This window comes from Phodopus roborovskii, unplaced genomic scaffold (genome assembly GCF_943737965.1).
Source record: "Phodopus roborovskii unplaced genomic scaffold, PHOROB, whole genome shotgun sequence".
NCBI lineage: Eukaryota > Metazoa > Chordata > Mammalia > Rodentia > Cricetidae > Phodopus > Phodopus roborovskii.
In genome coordinates, this window is record NW_026125059.1 from 19,808,376 (window position 1) to 19,828,691 (window position 20,316).

Here is a 20,316-nt window from a genome sequence, read left to right on the forward strand (position 1 = left end):
TTTTATTCCCTTTCTTTGTATCAGTTATGAGAATTAGATGTAGTTCAAATGATCTCATTTCTTCTGCTATTAACTATTTCAATGAACAAAATATCCTTAATTATATAAAATTGTTCATTGTTTAATTTTATTTTTTGTAGACTACCTATGCAGTATAAGTACTTGGAATAAAAGTAAGGCAATCCTAAAAGAACTGGCAAGAGAACCTGGAAGCTTAAAGGAGACACTAGGATTTTGCAGGCTATTCAGCAGATGGATTAGGGGTGGGAGGGTGGTGGGATAATGAAAAGGGCAGCTGGGATAAAAGGCAAAGTTGACCAATGATGAATAGTGCCATCGTACTTCATACTAACACCACTAAACTTAATCACAATGTGATGGAAATAGTGTCCTTTTATTGCAATCAGGGCTAGGTCTCTCATTCTGTAGAATCATGGCATCCTGCTTATAGTCACAGCAACCACACAGGACTCACAGACTCTACTTACCTTTGCATATGTCTTTAGTCACTGAGGAGTCCTAGTGTGGTGGTACAACAACAGAAAATAGTATTGTTTGGAAAACATGAACTTGAATCCTAGTTGTATGCTTTTCAAGTTACCCTAGGCAAATCACACACCCTGTGATCCTCCTAACTAAGGGACAGTGCATGTCTTGTCAATGAACAATCACTGAAGGTTCTTTAGCAGACACATCTACATGCTTAAGGATGAACACTATAGTACAAGGAGGGCAGTGGTAAGGGCAAGCAAATTTTTGAACTGCCAAAGGGGCTATCAGACCAGGTAGAAAGAAAATACAACAAATTGACGTAAGAAATTAATAAGGCCTTTCTTTCATTTAGATGTATTGGGAGGAATACAGAGGAAAGAGTCAAGAGTCACTGCGGTAGTAGAGACAGTGAGACTAATTATATAAGTAACAGGAGGAGGAAGCAAAGATGACTTTTCAAATTTCTAGCCTGTGTGGGTAGTAGTAACCGAAACAGAACAATGATGGGTGAAGGGAAAGGGAGAAGAGGGGGAGGATCCAAGGTTCATAAGGAAAGAAAGAACAATAATGATTTTTATAAATAGTAAATATAAAACATCTCACTAAGGTAAACTTTACATAAAAATTTGAGACACTTTGCTATTTTGAGCATATGTAAAGAATCTTTAAACAGTTCTACTTTATTTGCATAGTCTATTTTCTGACCTGTTTCTCCAGTGATGTTATCCTATAGCTTCAAGTCTTTCTGACAAATAGTTACTTGGGATTCACAGTCTTTGCTTCCCTGACAGAACTGAGAACACACTGTTTGAGCAGTAGAGAAAGCTAAGAGTACTACAACTTACTCTGCTCATTTCCAAGCGGTTGCTCCAGCATTGCCAGGATGACACTGTTATCCAAGACAAAGTACCGGAAACTATGCTTGTTTATGGTTGGCAGCCTGGAGTATTTGATCAGAGTGGTCTCATTCACCAGACTACAAGGAGAGGCAGGACCACTGGGTGAAGGAAATGCGCCAAGCAACTGCATGATACTACGGAGAATGGAATAAAGAACAATTAATTCTCAAAGAAAATTCTAACTTTACCTTTTGGATCTACATACTCTTCTGCTCTTCTGAATTAACTGAACACAGATATGCTTCCTCTTCACAGGTCAGATTTATTATCTGTGACAAAAGAATTGCCCTGGCATACTGGGTAGAATTTGTACCCCAAGAATGAAAGGTCACTCTCCCAGATGCAGGGAAACAGTACCCACAGCTTTCAACTAGCCTAAGAACTGCCCTCAGCCATGCATGCCTCACTTAGGACCACTGCTTCTTTCTGGAACAGACCACATTCAACACCTAGTTAGAGCAAGGTTTCTAGGTCCCAGTTCCCTCCCAGCTAGAAAGAACACTCAAGGTCAAATCAGGTTTAGTATTTTGTTGCAACTGCTTCTATTGTCCAGCAGTTTTGTTCTTCTGCCTGCCCAATCCTGCTTCATCTCAACAAAAGACAGCAAGCAAAATTCTTTCTTTTAACCAGGAAATATAACTAACTACAGGTCCAGATCAGGAAACCCCTAAAGATACATTTAAAACTCTGCTTGGGTGCTCCAGGTTTCAGGATTATTATATCTGAATTATCTTAGGCCTAGAAAGGGACAAAATGATCAGCCAACGCCCATCACTTTTCAGATAAGAAAACTTAAAATTCCAAAGAGCTAAGTGATTATTAAGAGGCCAAATTCCGGAACCTGCTGCCTTCTTCCTGCATGTCCAGGATATATCCTCATTTCAGGTAAGGAACCTGAGGCACTAACAGTTAAATCTCAAAACTGTCATAAATAAATCTATAACACAAAATGCTTTAAAAAGCAGTTTCACTGATCAAGACTTACCATTCAGAAATGTTTGCGTGTGTGTATATAGTGTGTGTATACACTACACACACAGAGAGGGAATGCAGATTTATGCATATAAGCAATCAACTTAATAACTCAATCTAGCTCTTTACATCAAGTACTGTTCTAGGCACTTTATATACATTTTTCATATAGTTTCATAATAACCATATGAAATAGGTACCATCATTATTTCCATTTCTATTACCATCATATATAATAAACCAAAACTCAAAGGAAAAGCATTCTGTACTTAAACAGAAAGATTTTTACCATATAATGTCAATGTGGCCTTTCATATGCATCCCGTTCAGAAAACTATTCCTCAACACCTATGTGTATAATGTGTATAAATGTAACTATGTATTGCATGTTATATGCATACATGATGGTGCATATATGCAGGACATGAAATATCCTGTTCTATCATTTCCTGCCTTAACCCCTTGAGACAGTGTCTCTTACGGAATGTGGAACTAGGCTGGCAGCCAATAAGCCCCAATGATCCTCCTGATTCTGCCTTCCCTTGTAGCATTGAGGTTACTGGAATACACACAGCCATGTCCAGTTTTTGACACAGGTACTGGAGATCTGAACCCAGGCACTCCACCCTGTATAGCAAGTGCTCTAACCCAATGAGCCATCTCCATAACCCTCAACAGCATTTATCAATCGATCTTCAGCTTGGATAGCCTGGTTTCAGCTCTCTAAGGTCTCTGATGATGGAAGGCACTGTTTTCCAGCAGAGGTCTCCCTTGCAGTTTTCACGCTTCCTTAAAAGACTGCTACAAGTCAATCAACAAGGGAACTCAGCAAGCTCAGTGGACTGTGGAAAACAGGAGCCACCCCAGGAGGCTAGTACTAAGAAAATAGAGCTTTGGCTTTCTCCAGTAGAACAGAGGCAGATGTCACAAAGCATACAGACCAGGTGAACTTGACATGATCTGTGTAAGATCTATGATGTTATCAAACAGGCTTCTGGGAGAGGTTAGGCCACTTAAATGAAATCATTACTATAGCCTTAACACATTCTTCTTTTCCTGGTAGTGACTACAGTGGAATATTGAGTAAACATCTCTGAAATTAAGACAAGTATTTGACTGTGTCATGATGAACCTGTACATACAGACTGAGGTCCTTGTGAACCTCCAGGGAGTCTCTGCTGATATGCTCTGAGGTTCAACCTCTGCTTTCTATAAGCAGCGTTCTAATAAGAACACACAAAACAAGCTCATACTGTTTGCTCATGCCTGTAATGCCAACCAACACCCAGGAAACTGAGGCAGGATGAGGCTAGCTTGGGCTAAAAAGTGAGAATCTGCCTCAAAAACAAACAAGAACCAGTAAGATGGCTCAGTGGGCAAAGACTATTGCCATCAATCCCAACAACTAGAGTTAGATTCCCTGAGATTCACATGAAAAGGAAAAAAGACTCTCAAAAATTGTCTTCTGATACACACATACATGCCCATGCACACATACAAATACACGTTTTGGTTTGTTTTTTAAAACAGCAGGGTGTAGTGGCATATACCTTTAATCCCAGTTGAGAGGCAGAGGCAGGTGGAACTCTGAGAGTTCAAGGACAGCCTGGACTACACAGTAATTCCCAGGACAGCCAGAACTCCCTGACTGGGGAGGGGGGTGGTTAAAATAATTAAGAACAAACCAAAAGCCTACAATAGATTAGAACTGCAGAGACCATATCATATCAGAATAAGAGTTAGGATTTAAAAAGACTACAGATAATGTGGACTATCTTACAAAGAGAAATTTCAACACTCCTAAACAAATAAGCACAGGATGAGAACAACAGAAAACATGAAAAAGACTCAAGAGTCCAGTTAACTTAATGCAAATCTCCAGTGCTCAAAGTCTTGGTGCTGTCTCCCAATAGAGTTTGATAAACTATACTGTTTCTTCTACAGAGTTCTACAGCCCCATACAGAACACTGTACTCAGTAATGTACCTGAGAGATACATGGCCAAAGCTATACCAGTTGAGTGACAGGATGATAAAAGTACTCAAATTCATGTAATACAAAAACCATGTGAAAGCACAAGCAGAAAGGAACCAGAGAAATATAAACATTGTCTTTGTACACTGTCGCTGGCTGAGTAAGAACCAATGAGAACAAGTTAACATAAGAGATTTTAGTTTGATATAGAACATCAAGCTTTTAATAATTGAAATGAAGTGGGAAATCTTAAGAGGCTAGGCTCTAAACCTAAATTAAAGGCTAAGCACTTAGTAAATGTGCCTTAAGCAGAGGGACCACTGAAATGACTTCTAAGAATACAAATTGTGAATTTATACTTTAATATACCATGGTCAAGAAACCCAACAAGTTAATATGTACATTATAAAGGTTATCAAAGACAGACTGGCACGTACCAAATAAATTTGGTATGACTATGACAGTATGGAACTCCACACTATGTAAAATAAGCAAACAGTGAGTGTAGAGGTAATGAAAACCAAGGGCCTTCAAAAATGAGAATGACAGAAAGAGGTTCCTACAAGTAGCTAGATTTACTGTGAGCATGGAACAGTGTATGATGTCGGTGGAAAGCGATGCATAAGCAGGTATGAGCATGCCCAGTTCACCACTACAAGTGGCCCAACTATGGCAAGGGAGCGCTGGAAGCAGTGGTGGAACAAATGAATCACCTTCTTGAACCCCCACTGGAATTCAGACATGGTAGGAAATGGGAGATGTACTCAAGGCCTTAATCACTCAAGCAATGGGATGAAACAGTGTTGAAGATTTAGCCAGAGTGCAAGACAAACAGGAAGAGTTGAGAGACTGCAAATGGAAATCATGCAGGAAGTGAGGTGACCTAGTACAGAATACTACCTGAGGCTTCAAGGGACAGTGGGGAGACCTTACAAAGATAGTCTATTGGACTCTGTTGCTCACCTCATGAAGAATGACAGACATACAAATCAGAGAAGAAGAAAAAACAAAACAAAACAAAAACCCAACTGAAAACAACTAAAGCTAGGAGGCATGGTGCACGCGCCTTTAATCCCAGCACTTGGGAGGCAGAGTTCGAGACCTGCTTGATCTACACACAGTAAGTTCCAGGACAGCCAGAGACAGTGAAACCCTACCTGGAAAAAAATCAAAACAAAAGAGAATCAATGGTGATGCTGACGAGCAGCAACTGTGGGAGAACAGAAACTTGTTGGGAATATGCTCCACCAAGATGGACCTCTGCACTATTGAAGAGTGAAAACTAAAGACATCATGGCAGACTTGTTTGTAGATACAAGACAGCAAAAAGATGAAGACAAGTCATTCAGATAACTATAGTCTGAGAGAAAGACCCCAGACACATAGCCAGTCCCCAACAGCAACTGTGCCCTCTTAGGAACAATCAGGCCAGAGTAGAACAAAGTTCTTGCAGCATGGACAAATCAAGAACTCCTAGTGAGCAAGATTCTCCTTGCTTATCTTCTAGCCTTCTTCCTCTTTCTGTTATATCATCAAGTCCCAGTACTATGGCACTTTATGCCCCCCCCCCAGCCCATACGTTGCATAAGCACATGCTGTCACAGCTATCTTCACCAATTTTCTAGTTATTAGCTAAACCTCAACAAAGGCACTGAAAGTCTAGCTGTTACCATAGTGTACAGTTCTAAAGAAAAACAAGCATCCTTAAAATTATGACCTAAGCCCAAGAACAACAGAAACAAAGCCAACTAATTTAAATATAACCCCCAAAAGCAAAGGACACTGAACTCATAAAAGATGTCAGGCAGGGCTGATTTACACACAAATCTTCAAGCCAGCCCTTACTAACCTGACATTCTTCCTTTCTGCGGTTCTGTTTTTCAAGGTTTTCATTCATATTTATTCTTGCACAAGGCACTTATTTACATATTCTATGAATCTATGCAATCTCTACTTATTCAGTTCCTTCAATCTGCAGATGTGCCCAAACTCAATCCTCTTTCCAGTCCCCCCACCCACCAAGTACAAAGAACTTTCTCAGCTCTTTCTGCCATTCTTTCAAAGAAACAACCCCTTGTTTCCAAGTGACATACATTCTTAATTGCCTGCAATGCTGCTCATGGGTTAAATGTTACCATCCTCTCAGTAAGGGCCAATGTGGGTCCATAAACATGTTACTTTGCTTTCACTTTATCTCAAAGTATTCACTTCCTCCTCCCAGCTCCCTGCCATTTTATTTATATCTCTTCTTTTGGGGTACTTCTTATCCACCTGATATTGAGGAACTTTGTGTTTCTTTTTCATCTTTCCTACTCACCAGATAGTATTCATTCAGTAACCAAATCTGACTTATCTACATGATTCTATTACCAAGCCCTTAAGAAAGTTTAAAAAAAATCTTAGTTGAATAGAACATAAAAGATGTATTAGTGACCAACACTGGGTATCAGATGTGATGCTGTAACACATCTCATCTCTAGGCTAAGCCATCAAAGAAGGGAATGGAGCAGCTCCAAGATACTTCCTGGCTCCAAAATGATCTGACCTGAGTTATCACCCAGTACAGAAATACAAAGACTCCAATTTCTGGCGTCTTGTTGGTCTAAGAATGAGCACAAAAAGAGTATTTCCTTTAACTTTGTGTCTGGAGACACAGCACCCTAGAGGGGCCAAGATACTCCATGATGAACAAGGAGGACAGAGCAGCCCAGACCACTGCTGTCCCGTCTGTTACAGCTCAGTTTTCAGCAGCTGCTTCCATACCATGTTAAAGTGGCTTCTGCAGCATCCTTTACCCTCATGGACGCAGGGTTTGGCTCCTTATCTCCTTTGTATTTGACCTCTTGCTCACTGTTCTTGGACTTGCTTCCTGAGATACCCAGTTCTACAATCTCCAGTACTTCTTTAAGGCAATCCTAGAAGCGGAAAAAGATAGAATCATTATTTAAAACATTTCAAACACACTTATTTACTTTAAGAGAGGGCGTATGTATGCTTGTGCATAAGTTCATAAAACAACTTTTGAGAGTTGGTTCTCTCCTCCCACCATAGAGAGAAAACTCAGTCATCAAACTCAAGTCATCAAATTTGGAGGCAAGCACTTTTACCTGCTCAGCCATCTTACCAACCCCAGGTCAACTTTTACATACATTACTTAAGAGAAGACAAGGAACTCATACACTGGTTATATTTTGGAGGTGAAGCTCCAGTTTCTAATGCTCTTTAACAGATATGTTTGTATCATAATAAACTTAAACTTCCATTAAGTTCCTCTTAAAAGAACTAAATGTGTATGTTCAGAAAGAGACTAATGACAGGTTTTAATTTTACCAGTCACAGGGCTCACAAAATTGTCATGTCTGTCATAAACCCTGAACTGCTAATAAATAAAATAGATTCAGAAGTAATTCCACTAGATTCAGATGGCTTAAGATACATCAGATTACCTAATATAACAAAGAGATTAGTTATTTATTTTTTGAGGCAAAATCTCTCTATGGAACCCAGGCTGGTTTCAAACTCACTATGTAAACCAAGCTGACCCTCTGCCTCTGCTTCTTTAAGTGCTAAGATTACAGGCATGTACCACCATCACCAACTCCAATGATTAATATCTTAAACTAATTTCTATTTAAAACTGTTTTTATAACAGTTTCATGTAGCCCAGGCTGGCCTCTAATTATGTAGCCAGAGATGACTGATCTTCTGGTCCTCCTTCTTCTACCTCCCAAGTGCCTGGAATAGGATCATCATAGCTGATTAATGTAGTGTTAGGGATTAAACTGAGCACTTCAAAAACACTAAGCAAGCATTACATTAAATCTGGCTACAAGTCCAGTCCTGTAAACAGTTTTTGATACCATAATTTTAAAAGCAACAATGAAAATAACTTAGATTTCACGATATTACTTACAAAGATCTCTATCTTTTTTCTAAATATCCAGTGACCTTGGGAAGCTCTATTGTCACTGAGCTCATTATGCCCTGCTTCCCTGCAAGGAAATTACAGCACCAGAAAAAACAGACTAGATATCTGTGCCCATTTAAAAGTGTAGAAACCTATGAGAAATACAATGTTTCAATAAAAGTAACTTTTATAACCAAGCTGTGCCCTAGCTTTGCAGATTCACAATTAGGTGCTCTTCTGTTTGATAATAGGAAACCAAATAGCTTTAACAGCTATCTCCTCTGTTGTCCTATCCAAAAAAAAAAAAAAAAAAAAAATATTTTTCCAGATACAACAGTTGCATAGCAACTGTGAAGGCATGCATAAGACTTGAGCAAGCTCAAGCCAAACCAAAATTCCAGCACAGAGGCAGTGGAAATGGGCAAACATGTTATCACTATCCAGAGAACTACTGGCATGTGTGATCACATTTGACAGCTGCTGGGAGAGGTAGAATCAGCTTTCTTTGATGACATGATCATTGGTAGGCTGACCACACTCCAGGGCAGACCACACTCCAGGGCAGGCCCCACTCCTAACAGTAGCTACAAAACACAAACTAGACTCAATATAGGGGGAAAAGAGAGATGGAAAAATGTCTCAAAATTGGATAGGTAGAAAATGAGGGTAGATCTTAGTAAAAGAGGATGAGTATATTCAAAATACAATGAATTTTTACAAGAACTAATGAGAATTTTATTCTTATAAAAGAAGTCTCGCTGGTTTAGAAATATTAGGCAAGGTCTTCTCTTTCATAAAGAACGTCTCTGTGGGATTATTTGAAAACATATCTAAGCATGATAATAGTTTACAAGTTATATTCAAAAGAGTAAGTGTTCTACTGAAATCAAACAAATACATTCCAGGTGTATGACACTGTATTTAAATTCACATATTCTCTTTCAAATGTATTTTTTCAACAAGTGGTTCTAGTCCTACTTGGTGTTTCATGACTGAAGCTCACCTTCTCATCCAGCATATCAGGGTGCTCTGTCAGCCAGACACAGAGACACTGAAATGCTGCCACTATCATGGAGTGCAGATCCCGGGAGTGAAGAGGAGCTGGCCGACTGCACTGGTATACAATATAACTGCACACAGAACTGATGGCACGCTTCCGGTCTCCCAAGTCAACCATCACCTTCACCTAAGCATGTCCATTTAAGGAACAAAACCAGTTAGTCAGGAACCACTACACCAAGCATTTGCTCTGCAACTGAGCCTATCTGATAATGTGATACACAAGAGGCCTTGTTTTTAAATATTATTTATATACAGGTACAGAATATTATAAACATACTACAAAAAAGTGGCATTTTCAAACCCTAAAACAGTACTTTACGGTAGCATGGTTGTTCACAACTTAAAACCCAAAGCTTTTGGATGCACTTACCCATATTGTAAAATGTGCAGGAATGGCCAGCAAAGGAACATGTGTGTGTTTTTAAAGTCCCTAACCCAACCTCACAGGGATGGTTTTTGCTCTGCAAGAAGTCTAGTGAAACAACTTAAAGGTTCAATTATTATATAGTAAGTTACACATGTTCAAAGTATGTAACCTCAAAGAACTGTTATTGCAATCAGATAACATCACCCCAAAATGTCCTCATGCACCTCTGTAAGCTTCCTCCCATTCCTCTTGTGAGGATTGCTTATCTGCTGCCATATTTTATATATATAGATATGTGTGTCTGATCTACAGTATCTACTTTGGGGAAAGATCTTTAGCTAGCTTCTTCTGTTTAGCATAAATAATTACTTCCAGATGTTATCTATTTTTGTAATATTTCTTACTTTTTATTGAGTGTATTCCAGTATATAAATACAGCACAATTTGTCTACCCAGTAACCTGTTAATGGACATCTGGGTTATTTCCATCCCGTGGGTATTACAAATGTATTTGCCATGAACATCCATCCCACTTTATTGGCTGGATGTATGTTCTCTTATATACTAGGATTGGAATGACAGGGTCATAAGATACATGTAATTTAATTTTTAAGGATCTGTCAAACTGTTTTCCAAAATGGTTATTATAATTAACATTCTCATTTAACAGTTTCCTTATATCCTTGTCAACATTTGAATGGTCAAGTCTTTTTAAATTTAGCCTGTGTTTGTTTCCTTCCCTCTCTCTCTCTCTCTCTCTCTCTCTCTCTCTCTCTCTCTCTCTCTGTGTGTGTGTGTGTGTGTGTATGTGTGTGTGTGTATCAAGTTTCTATGAGTAAATACATCTGTGTGTATGCAGGGGCCACAGGAGGACTGCTGGGTGCTTTCCCTATCATAGTGGTTCTCAATCTTCCCAAAGTTGCAACCCTTCAATACAGTTCCTCATATTGTGGTAACCCCAATCATAATTTTTGTTGTTGTTGATACTTCATAACTGTAATTTTGCTACTGTTATTAATAGTAATGTAAATATTTGTGTTTTCCGATGGTCTTACACAACCCCTATGAAAGGGTTATTCAACCCCCAAAGTAGTCTTGACCCATAGCTCTATCACTTTCTACATTATCTCTTGAGGTGGGGTCTCTCATACAACCTAAAGCTTCCTGTTTCAGCTAGGCTGACAGGCTAGGAAACTCCTTCAATCTGTCTATCTCCACTTGCCACTCTGAGGTCCATGTGGTCATTCCCAGCTTTTATGTGGGTGTTGGGGAGATGAGTTTAGGTCATCATGCTTACACAGCAAGCACTCTTACCCTAAGCTAGTTCCTAGCCCTGAATTTTAGCCATTCTATTAGGTATGTAATAGTATTTCAATGTGAATCTAATTATATTTCCCTAACAACTAATGATATTGAGGTAGGAAAACTCACCTTAAAGGAGAGTGGCACTATTCCCTGGGTTTGGGTCCTGGACTGCATAAAAAGGAGGAAGCCAGCTGAGCACAAGTATTCATCTGCTCTCTTCTTCCTGACTGCAGACTCAACGTGACTAGCTATTTCAAGCTCCTGCCACCTTGACATACCCACCATAATGGACTGGACCCTTGAACTGTGAGCCAAACTAAACCCTTCCATCCTTAAGTTGCTTTTGTCAGGGTATTTTGTCACAGCATGAGACAAGTAACTAATACATTTTTACATTTAAGTCTACAATCCATTTTTAGCTTATTTTTGTAACTACCATATACAAAACAGGTATGAAACCAAGTTTTCTACTGGTACCATCGGTCAAAAAAACTAACCTTTCTCCTTAGAGTTAAAAACCAGACAGCCACATAAGTATGGTCATGAAGTCTCAACTATAGACCACTGATCTATTCATTCACCCCTGTTCTAACACCAGATGGTTTTAATCAACTTTATCTTTACAGAGAATTATGCAATCAGGTAATATTAGCCCATATATATATGATGACACAGGTCCAGAGCAGTGCTCCATTCAAGCTAATTGCATCTTAAACTGAAAGTGGACCACAAGTCCTGGGGAGCAGCACCTCCCTCGCTCTCTGTATGGTTCACCATGTCTCATGAATGGCTATCCTAACATTTAAATCAGCAATTGCCTCTCACATATTACATTTGGGAATTTCTGAGTTAAGTCCCAAGTGGTGTTGAGACTATACTAAGTAAGTTTTCTTGTCTATTATGTCTCTCACAGTTTGAAAGACAACTTTGAAGTAAAGGCCTAAGCTTCATCTCAAACACTACCACTCTGTGATGAGTATCACTATATGACCACAGTGTATTTTATACTTTCATCTCATCTGATTTTTATAACACCAAGTAGTACATGAAAAATAATTCTTTCCATTTTAATAATAAAAAGTATTCAGATGCTAGTGAGAATGTGGAAAAAAATGGAACCCTGTATGTTGCTGAAAGGAACCCTGTATGTAGATGTGGAAAACAATCTACAGTTCTTCAAAAGTTAAACATAATTACCATAAACCTAAGAATTTCACTCCTTAGTGCATATTTCAAAGAACTGAAAACAGATATTCCAAACAAATACACATTCCCATATATCCAAACAGCTCTACTAGTAATAGTCTAAAGATGGAAACAGTCTAAATACCTCTCAATTTGATGAGCAGGCAAACCACTGCCTGAATAATTACATTCAGCATGGTGCTGTGCAATCATAAAAAAGGGCTAAAATTCAAAAAAGTACTCAAGTAAGAAAGATAGCCACTCTTGAAATGACATACATTGTGTGATTTTCCTACTGGTCCCTTTCTGTGAATGGTCCTGATTGGTTAAAGCTAAAGAAACAAAATGAAGATCAATGACTGTCAGAGGATGTGATGGTTGTGAGAGTGGGCAAGAAAGCAACTGCTCTGGAGCTTAGGAACTTCCCTGCAGGGTGACAAACACACTTGGAAATGTAGCTGGTGGGTTGCATTACACTGAAAATGTGTTCATTGCCACAGAATCGCCTGCTTTAAAATGGTTAGTATCATGCTACATGAATTTCAGAGAGAGACTGAGGCTTAAGTGCAAGTGAACCCCATTTCTTAGGTTCCACAAAACTGAAGTAACTGTGAGAGAAAACTGAATATATAGTTTGCTTACTATTGATAACAGAAAATAGTAACAGAAATACTTCACAATAAATGCTCTTTATACAAGCAATAAATATACTATATATGGAAATAGTCACCAGTTTTAAAATGCTTCCTGTACCTTAATAAAAACATTCATATTCTTTGCACCTACTTTTCATTTTGCAAAATTTCACTTGGAGGCTCGATTTTGTATACTCTGAATGTAAAATACACACACACACTGACAACCCTAAAATACCTATACAAGGGTGGTGGGTGTCAGGAAAGAAAGAAAGAAAGGAAGGAAGGAAGGAAGGAAGGAAGGAAGGAAGGAAGGAAGGAAGGTTGCAAGTCTGCTGGACTAAAATAAGGGACTATCCTCACCTTTGCCAGGCCGGAGAGGAGCTCTAGAGCTGCCAAGGATATGCTCATGTCTTGCCGCCACTGTGAGTTGAGTCTTTGGGTGACGAGATGAATGCTGCGAATCAGGAGCCCAGCAGCTGAATCTGTATTAAGAGCTAGGATATAACCCAATGCCACATCCACAGGGAGGGAAAACAACTAAGCATTAGTAACAGAAGCACAACATTCCACTAGGCACAGACCACAGCAGCCACAGTGAGCACAATGGGCACCCATACAGAGCTATGCTCCCCGCCCAACAGCCTGAGTACCAGGCCTGGCACAAAAGGGGCTGGGCCAGCTTCTAGTTCCCAATCCACATGTTGACAAAGAACACTATAGACTTGGCAGTTTCAGTAACATCCTTATAGTGAAAAATGGTGTCTTGAATTTTTAAATAAATAACTTATAGAGTTTAATTTTAAAAAAGAACAATGAAAAGGCAACCAAGTATTTCTTTAGAGTTTTACAGTGGCAAGAATTCAACCTGATAGCCTCCTCAGATGCTAGAAATTACCTTAAAGCATCTGTTGAAATGACAGGGCTTAAACCAGTAAAAACCACATGCAATGCCTTTTCAAACCTGTGTTTGTATTTAGCTCTTTACCACTATTTTAATGCCTTTAAAAAGGTTAAATAACCAAGTCACTGTTTTTATTTGGATTTCAATTTTATATTTAAAATAATGGTTACTTAGTTAAGAGTGAGTTCCAAGAAATTAAAGTAGGATAAATTAAATTAAATAGGAAGCTTTAGGGGCATTATACCTGTGGATCCTATCAGAAAGAGGGCAGTGACAACAGAAAAAGGAATGATCATTAAAAAGAGACAGTCATGCGACACTAACACAAATCTGGATTTTTTTTTTTTAGTAAAAAATATGACATAACAAGCAGAGCTCACTAACACCAGCTGAAAATGCTGGAACAAACAATCAGTTCAAACACTTATATACAACACATGCAGTAATGCAAAATTATCTTTAGTCTTAAACTGTCTTAGAAAGTACAAGAAACAATTCAAACTAGAAAATGCCTAAATAATACACAGAGTAATAATTTAAATGTATCAAATATCCACATAATGACTCTATGTATTTGACATGCTGACCAGTAATAGATCATAAATTCAATTATGAAAGCATGCACAATGAACATAGCTCATGGATTCTCCAGGTTATTAAAAAGTCAAGCTCACATCTAGGGAATTAGATATTCTAAACTCAAGGAATAAACACAGATTCAATCAATATCAGCATTTGTACATAAAACATTATAAAGTTGCTGGGTGGTGGTGGCACATGCCTTTAGTCCCAGCACTCAGGAGGCAGAGGCAGGTGGATCTCTGTGAGTTCAAGGCCAGCTTGGTCTACAGAGTGAGTTAAAGGACAGGCTCCAAAGCTACAGAGAAACCCTGTTTCAAAAAAAAAAAAAAAAAAAAAAACAAAAATACTAAGTCCATAAAATAACTGCTCAGTGTAAAGGACATTACTGAACAGCATGCTTTGCCAGCAAGTGTTTTATTTAGCAGGGTAGAAAAGTGTCTCTTTATTCTTATAACTGTAAAACCTAACAAGACAGAATATCTAAGTAACTTTTATTATGGAGACACATGCTTCTCTGGGTCTTCTCTAATACAAACTCCATCACTTCCCTCATAACTGCAATTATGGAGCTCACTGACCATCTCTGCCATTATTCGTAGAGCTCTGAAGCAAGGCCCACATCTTATGTGAGCCTGTTATCACCAGCACCTGGTATAGAACCTAAACACCTCCTTACCTCTCATCATAAACATCTGTATGATCTAACAAACTCCAAAACAAGCTTCAAGAAATCAAGAATACTTTTTCCTTAGTTTTTTTTTTTAAACTAACATCTTTTGTCAACTATACCTAAGTAGATAAAGTTTTTATTTTGTTTTTGATTATTGAAAAGTTTTAACTTTGCTTATTTTTGTTAATCAGAGAATGCTAACAGGCTGTTTTAAACACAGCTTACCGTAATCCCTTAGGAGAGCTTGAGCGGGTCTCTCACTATCAGGCGTTGTAGGTTCTGTGCTTCCTCCACTTGCTGAACTAATGCCACTATTAGTGCGACTATGACTCTTTAGGTTGTTTTCTCCACCACCCTATCAAATGCAAACAAACAAAGATGAACAATTTACAAGCACAAAAAGAAGTTAATTACTAAAAATTTGTTGGATAGGGGTTGATGCATATGCCTTTAATCCCAGCAGTTGGGAGGCAAAGGCAGGTAGATCTCTTGATTCAAGGCCAGCCTGGTCTACAAATCAGTTTCAGGACAGCCAGGGCTACACAGAGAAACCCTGTCTTGGAAAGCAAAAACTGTTAAGATTTGGGGCCATGGCTCAAGAGTATAGCACTTGCTTCACATGCATGAGGCTGTAGGTTCATTTCCAATAATGCAAACATTAACAGGCTAACTAGCACAAGGGGTCAGAATCACCGGTATTGTTGCTCTGATGCCATCTCTTAAAAGGGCATACAGGGTTTGATAACTACAGGCATCCATACTAGGGTCTCCCATTCTGCTTTTTAAAGAGTCACCTCAGAGCCCTTCACATACACTACTGTTTACTAGCTAGTTACTCTGAGTCATTAGTGATTTGGGCAACTGTACACTTTTGTCCACAGGAACTACAAAAAAGATAGCAGTCCTGACAGGTAGTCCTATATCTGTTAGGGATAGTAGGAACTAGGAAGGTCTTTTCTAGAGTATTCAGACAAAACAATCCAGCTGGGTTTCTCTCATGCAGGATTTCCCAAGGACCTGATGAACAAGCAGAAATCTCAAAAATGTGTGATATTTTAGATAGGCTCCTTCTGAGTCTATGAGCTGAAATTTATAAACAAAATGCCTTTTAAAAAAACCACATGTGGTGCACACCTGTGGAGACAGGAGGACCAGGAGTTTATGATCATCTTCAGCTATAGACACAGTTTGAGACTTGCCTGGGCCTCAAAGAAATAAAAACAAGCTGAGCAGTGGTGGCATACTCCTTTGATACCAGCACTCAGGAGGCAGAGGCAGGTGGATCTCTGTGAGTTCCAGGCCAGTCTGGTCTACAGAGTGAGTTCTGGGACAGGCTTCAATGCTACATAGAGAAACCCTATCTCTAAAAACAAAACAGAACAAAGAATTAAAATTTAAGAAAAAACAAAACAAAACAAAACAATGGATTAAGGACATAGCTCAGTGGTAGACAGCTTGGTAAGCATGTGTGAGGCCTAGATTCAATTCCAGCACTGTTGAGTATGATTTACATAAAATCAGAAGCAGATAGTCTATGGCAGATTATCTAAGCTTCTTACCATCTCCATTTGACAACCAATGGCTTCTAAAAGTGCAGAATCCTGAACAATATTTAACATAGCTCCTGAAATAGCAAAATAAAACAGTTTACATGACATATAATTACAATACAATGGCTCAGTCAGAGCAAAGAGGATATGATTTGGAGCTAGAAGTGGTCATACATATAACCCTAGCACTTGGAGGCCTGAGACAGGAGGGCTGCTATCTGCTGAAGCCACTTGGACTATACAAGACCCTATGTCTCCTCCCCTTCCTCTAAAAAAAGAAAGGAGAAATTTTGGTAAAGCATTCCTGAATTCTCTGAAGACTATGAATAAACATATTGATGGCTTAAAAAAAAAAAAAAAAAAAGGATAATGCTTTAGAAATCCCCAAATTCTGATATGCCTGCAAAGATTTTATTTTATTTTTATTTGGGGTATGGGAGGGGGGAATTTGCACACATATGCATGCCATAGTATATGTAGATGTTAGAAAACAACTTTCAGAAATCAGGTCTCTCCTTCCAGGAATGAAACTCAGGTCATCAATTTTGCAAGACCAATAAGATATTTTGCTGCCCAAATCCAAAGCATTCCCCTCCCCCAAACATACTGGCCTAAACTTTTTATATTCCTTTATTTTTGACAATGCCATCCAAGTGAACATTATTTTTTTCTCTCTCTTTGGTTTAAAATATTTTTCTAGCATGTAAAATTTGTATACAATTTCCAAGTATAAACTTTAAATGGCCCAATTCTCTTATATTTATGGTTGTGAGCCTAGCCTTTAACGGCTGAGCTATCCCTTCAGCCCATGGCTCAATTCTCTAGCTTCCAGATTTCCTTCTTGACCTTTTTCTGCTTCTATAATCTCAACACTAACATGAAAAACCTGTTCCAAGTCAGCTCCTTGTCAAAGTAAATAATTTACCATTCACTACGGAGTCCACCTTCTCACTACTTCACATACCAGACTTCCTAAGCGCTCACCCCAACTACTGAAAGGCAAAACAGAAGAGAGGGAAGAAAGCTAGGACAAAGGAAGGCAGCAGGGAGAGCATAAACAAGACAACCAAGTGCTTTCCTTGCCTCATCTCATCTAACTCTTTCAATTATTTACTACATTTATGTATTTATTTATGTATTTATTGGGGGGGGGGCTCTGCACATACCATGGCATTGTGTGGAAGTCAAAGGACAACTAAAAAGAACTAGTTTTTTCCTTTCACCTTGTGGGACCTGGGATCAAACTCAAGTCTCTAAGACTTGATGGCAAGCATCTTTAACCACTGAGCAATCTTGCCAGCTCACCTTAAATCTTTTTCTATAAAAAGCAAAATACAAAAACAGAAAAACTCTACTTCTGGTCAGAATAATAAGAGCTGTATCCGGCTTAGGTTCCTCTCGCCTGTCTTCCCAGCATGCCTGCAGTCATTAGTACCTGAGTTTCACTTACCAAAAACAAACAAAGAAAAGACTCTCTGAACACAAACCTAGTATCATTTGGGTGTTGTTAGGGTCCGTTTCTGTTTGCAAGGCACCTATTAGTATATTCACAAGTCTCAACTTCAGGGACAGAAAAGTTATTGGTTTATCATAAGAAGAGCTGTCATCATTACTAAACTTTCCTTCTAGGACCACCTGGAGGAAAAAAAAAAAAAAAAACACATCAGCTACTGTACATGATGCCCATTTAGAAGCAAGAAAGGACAGAAGGAGAACAGGAGGCTAATGATCCAGACTTCTAGTCTTCTTGTAGGTAGCTCCTATTCGACAGGTGTCGAATAGACTAATCAGATGTCATTAGTCTATAAACACATGAATAGTAAGCCAAGGCATGTTGGTACTTCCAAAAGAAGAAATACCTAAACCAGAAAAACTTCATTAATCTATTAGAAATATTGTATTAATTCATTAGAAATGTGTAGTTTAAAATAATTGTTATTTAATGTTGAGACAGGGTCTCACTGTGTAGCCCAGGATGACCTCAAACTTCCCTATCTGCCTCTACTTCCAAGTGCTGGGATTAAAGAATTGTGTGAGTATGCAGGGCTAAAAAAACACTTTTCAAAAGCCCCTGTTCCAATTTGTTAAAAATCTCAATTTGACTTAAATTAGCATACAAAAATGTTAATAGTAAAGCCATGTAAAGATGAAAAGCACACAAAGAGTCTGGATACTGTATGTTATTGTGTTGTCTTTAAATTGCTCAATTGCTAAGGAAGAAACAACAATTGCTAAAACACTTGATTATTAATGCTACTAACTTAATCCAACATATATTTTAAAAATGCCTTGACTTCAAAATTTAAGTCTAAGGAGAGGTTACTGGGGAAAAGAAATTCTATTTTGTTTCCACATAAAAATGAAAAGCTGTGGATTCCTTCCAGACTAACATGGTTTGGTCAAGCAAGATGGCAGAAACAGTGCCCCAGGGACCCAACATTCAAAACAGCTGAGATAAGGCAGCCTTACAGACTACAGATAGGATTTCTGCATCTTCTTAGGATTCCCATGTTATTACAGGGTTCCCAACCAGCAGGAAGCAGTTTGGAAAGAATGACACCCAAATTCCCAAAGATTGACTACAAATGTTTGTTTTAATTTAAATGGGGTTGGTTATAAATGGTTAATGATCACAACCAATCTCTTTTTAAAGATTTTTAAATAGATTTTCACTTACTGATACAAATTTAAGGTCAATTTTGTGATATGTTTCTCCCCTTATTTATATAGCTCATTTTAAAATGTAATGTATAATTAAGTACAGACTGTAGATAGTCACCTATGATAGTCAAAGCTTATAGTTAGATTGGTTAGGTTTTCCAGATATATAGAGATATATTAAAATTGGATAGGCATTCTTCAAACCTTTCAAAGACCTACAGAATATGGCATTTAAAATGGTTTAGGGTTTTTCTTGACAGTGAGACATAACTGCTCCTGAAAACAGCACCTGCGTCAGAAAGGAAGATGGACATCGAAGAAACTCATTATTAAGTTTGCTTCCAATATGGCAAGACTAGCCATTTGAGCAAGATACTACTTTTGTCTGGACTGTTTGACTTTATGCTATTTAAACCCATAGAAAAGTGACTGTTAAAACAAGATGGACAGTGCTACAGGGTTCCTGCTTCATAGAAGAGTCTGCCAGACATTCTACAGGACACACACACACACACACACGCACGCACGCACGCACGCACGCACGCACACGCACACACACAAAAGTGACTGACAAACTGTCAACACAGGTGGGACAGTTTGAAATTTCCTACTTTGCTGAGAAGTCTGCCAGATACACTGTGGCCTATGGGCTGAAGGTGGAAGAGCTTTAAATAACTGTCCAGGAAGCGAGATGTCTCTGTCATTTCTAGAGTTTATATATTATCCTTCTGTGGTCTTTGATGGAGTTGAAGACAGATAGTTATGGTTATAATTTTCCTTAGTTAGGGTTAAAGATAAGTTATATATAAGGCTTTAGAGTCACAAAAATAGGATAAATGATGGAATATTTTCTTTAAATCTTGCTAAATGTTAATGAACTAAATTTTGTTAACTATAGTTCTTATTTGATAACTGTTTTGTTATATATTTTATTATGTTAAAGTTAAACCTTTCTTTTTATTTTAGATAGAAAAGAGGAGATGATGGGAGTTGTCATTCTGTAAATATGTTTCTCTTATTGGTTAATGAATAAAGCACTGTTAGCCTATAGGAAAGCAAGACAGGTGGGACTAAGAGACAAGGAGGATTCTGGTAGATGTAGTAGAGAGGAGTCAAGATGTAGGGTGCAAGAGAAGAGGTCCAGGACCCTT

General features: G+C 38.4%; 1 protein-coding gene across 10 annotated transcripts in view; it reads right to left on the reverse strand.

The window, feature by feature from the left end:
* Positions 1 to 20,316, reverse strand: part of Ralgapb (Ral GTPase activating protein non-catalytic subunit beta) — a 93,541-nt gene that overhangs the window by 32,342 nt on the left and 40,883 nt on the right. For 5 of the 10 annotated variants that reach the window (XM_051187485.1, XM_051187468.1, XM_051187474.1 and 2 more), the window contains 8 exons: positions 17,992 to 18,139; positions 16,514 to 16,578; positions 15,180 to 15,309; positions 13,162 to 13,295; positions 11,105 to 11,146; positions 9,248 to 9,430; positions 7,101 to 7,252; positions 1,338 to 1,525 (listed from right to left, as the gene is read on the reverse strand). In XM_051187485.1, coding sequence (XP_051043442.1) covers positions 1,338 to 1,525; positions 7,101 to 7,252; positions 9,248 to 9,430; positions 11,105 to 11,146; positions 13,162 to 13,295; positions 15,180 to 15,309; positions 16,514 to 16,578; positions 17,992 to 18,139 — 1,042 coding nt within the window. The remainder of the gene's footprint in view (positions 1 to 1,337; positions 1,526 to 7,100; positions 7,253 to 9,247; positions 9,431 to 11,104; positions 11,147 to 13,161; positions 13,296 to 15,179; positions 15,310 to 16,513; positions 16,579 to 17,991; positions 18,140 to 20,316) is intronic. The other 5 variants (XM_051187519.1, XM_051187501.1, XM_051187510.1 and 2 more) reach the window with 3 other exon arrangements.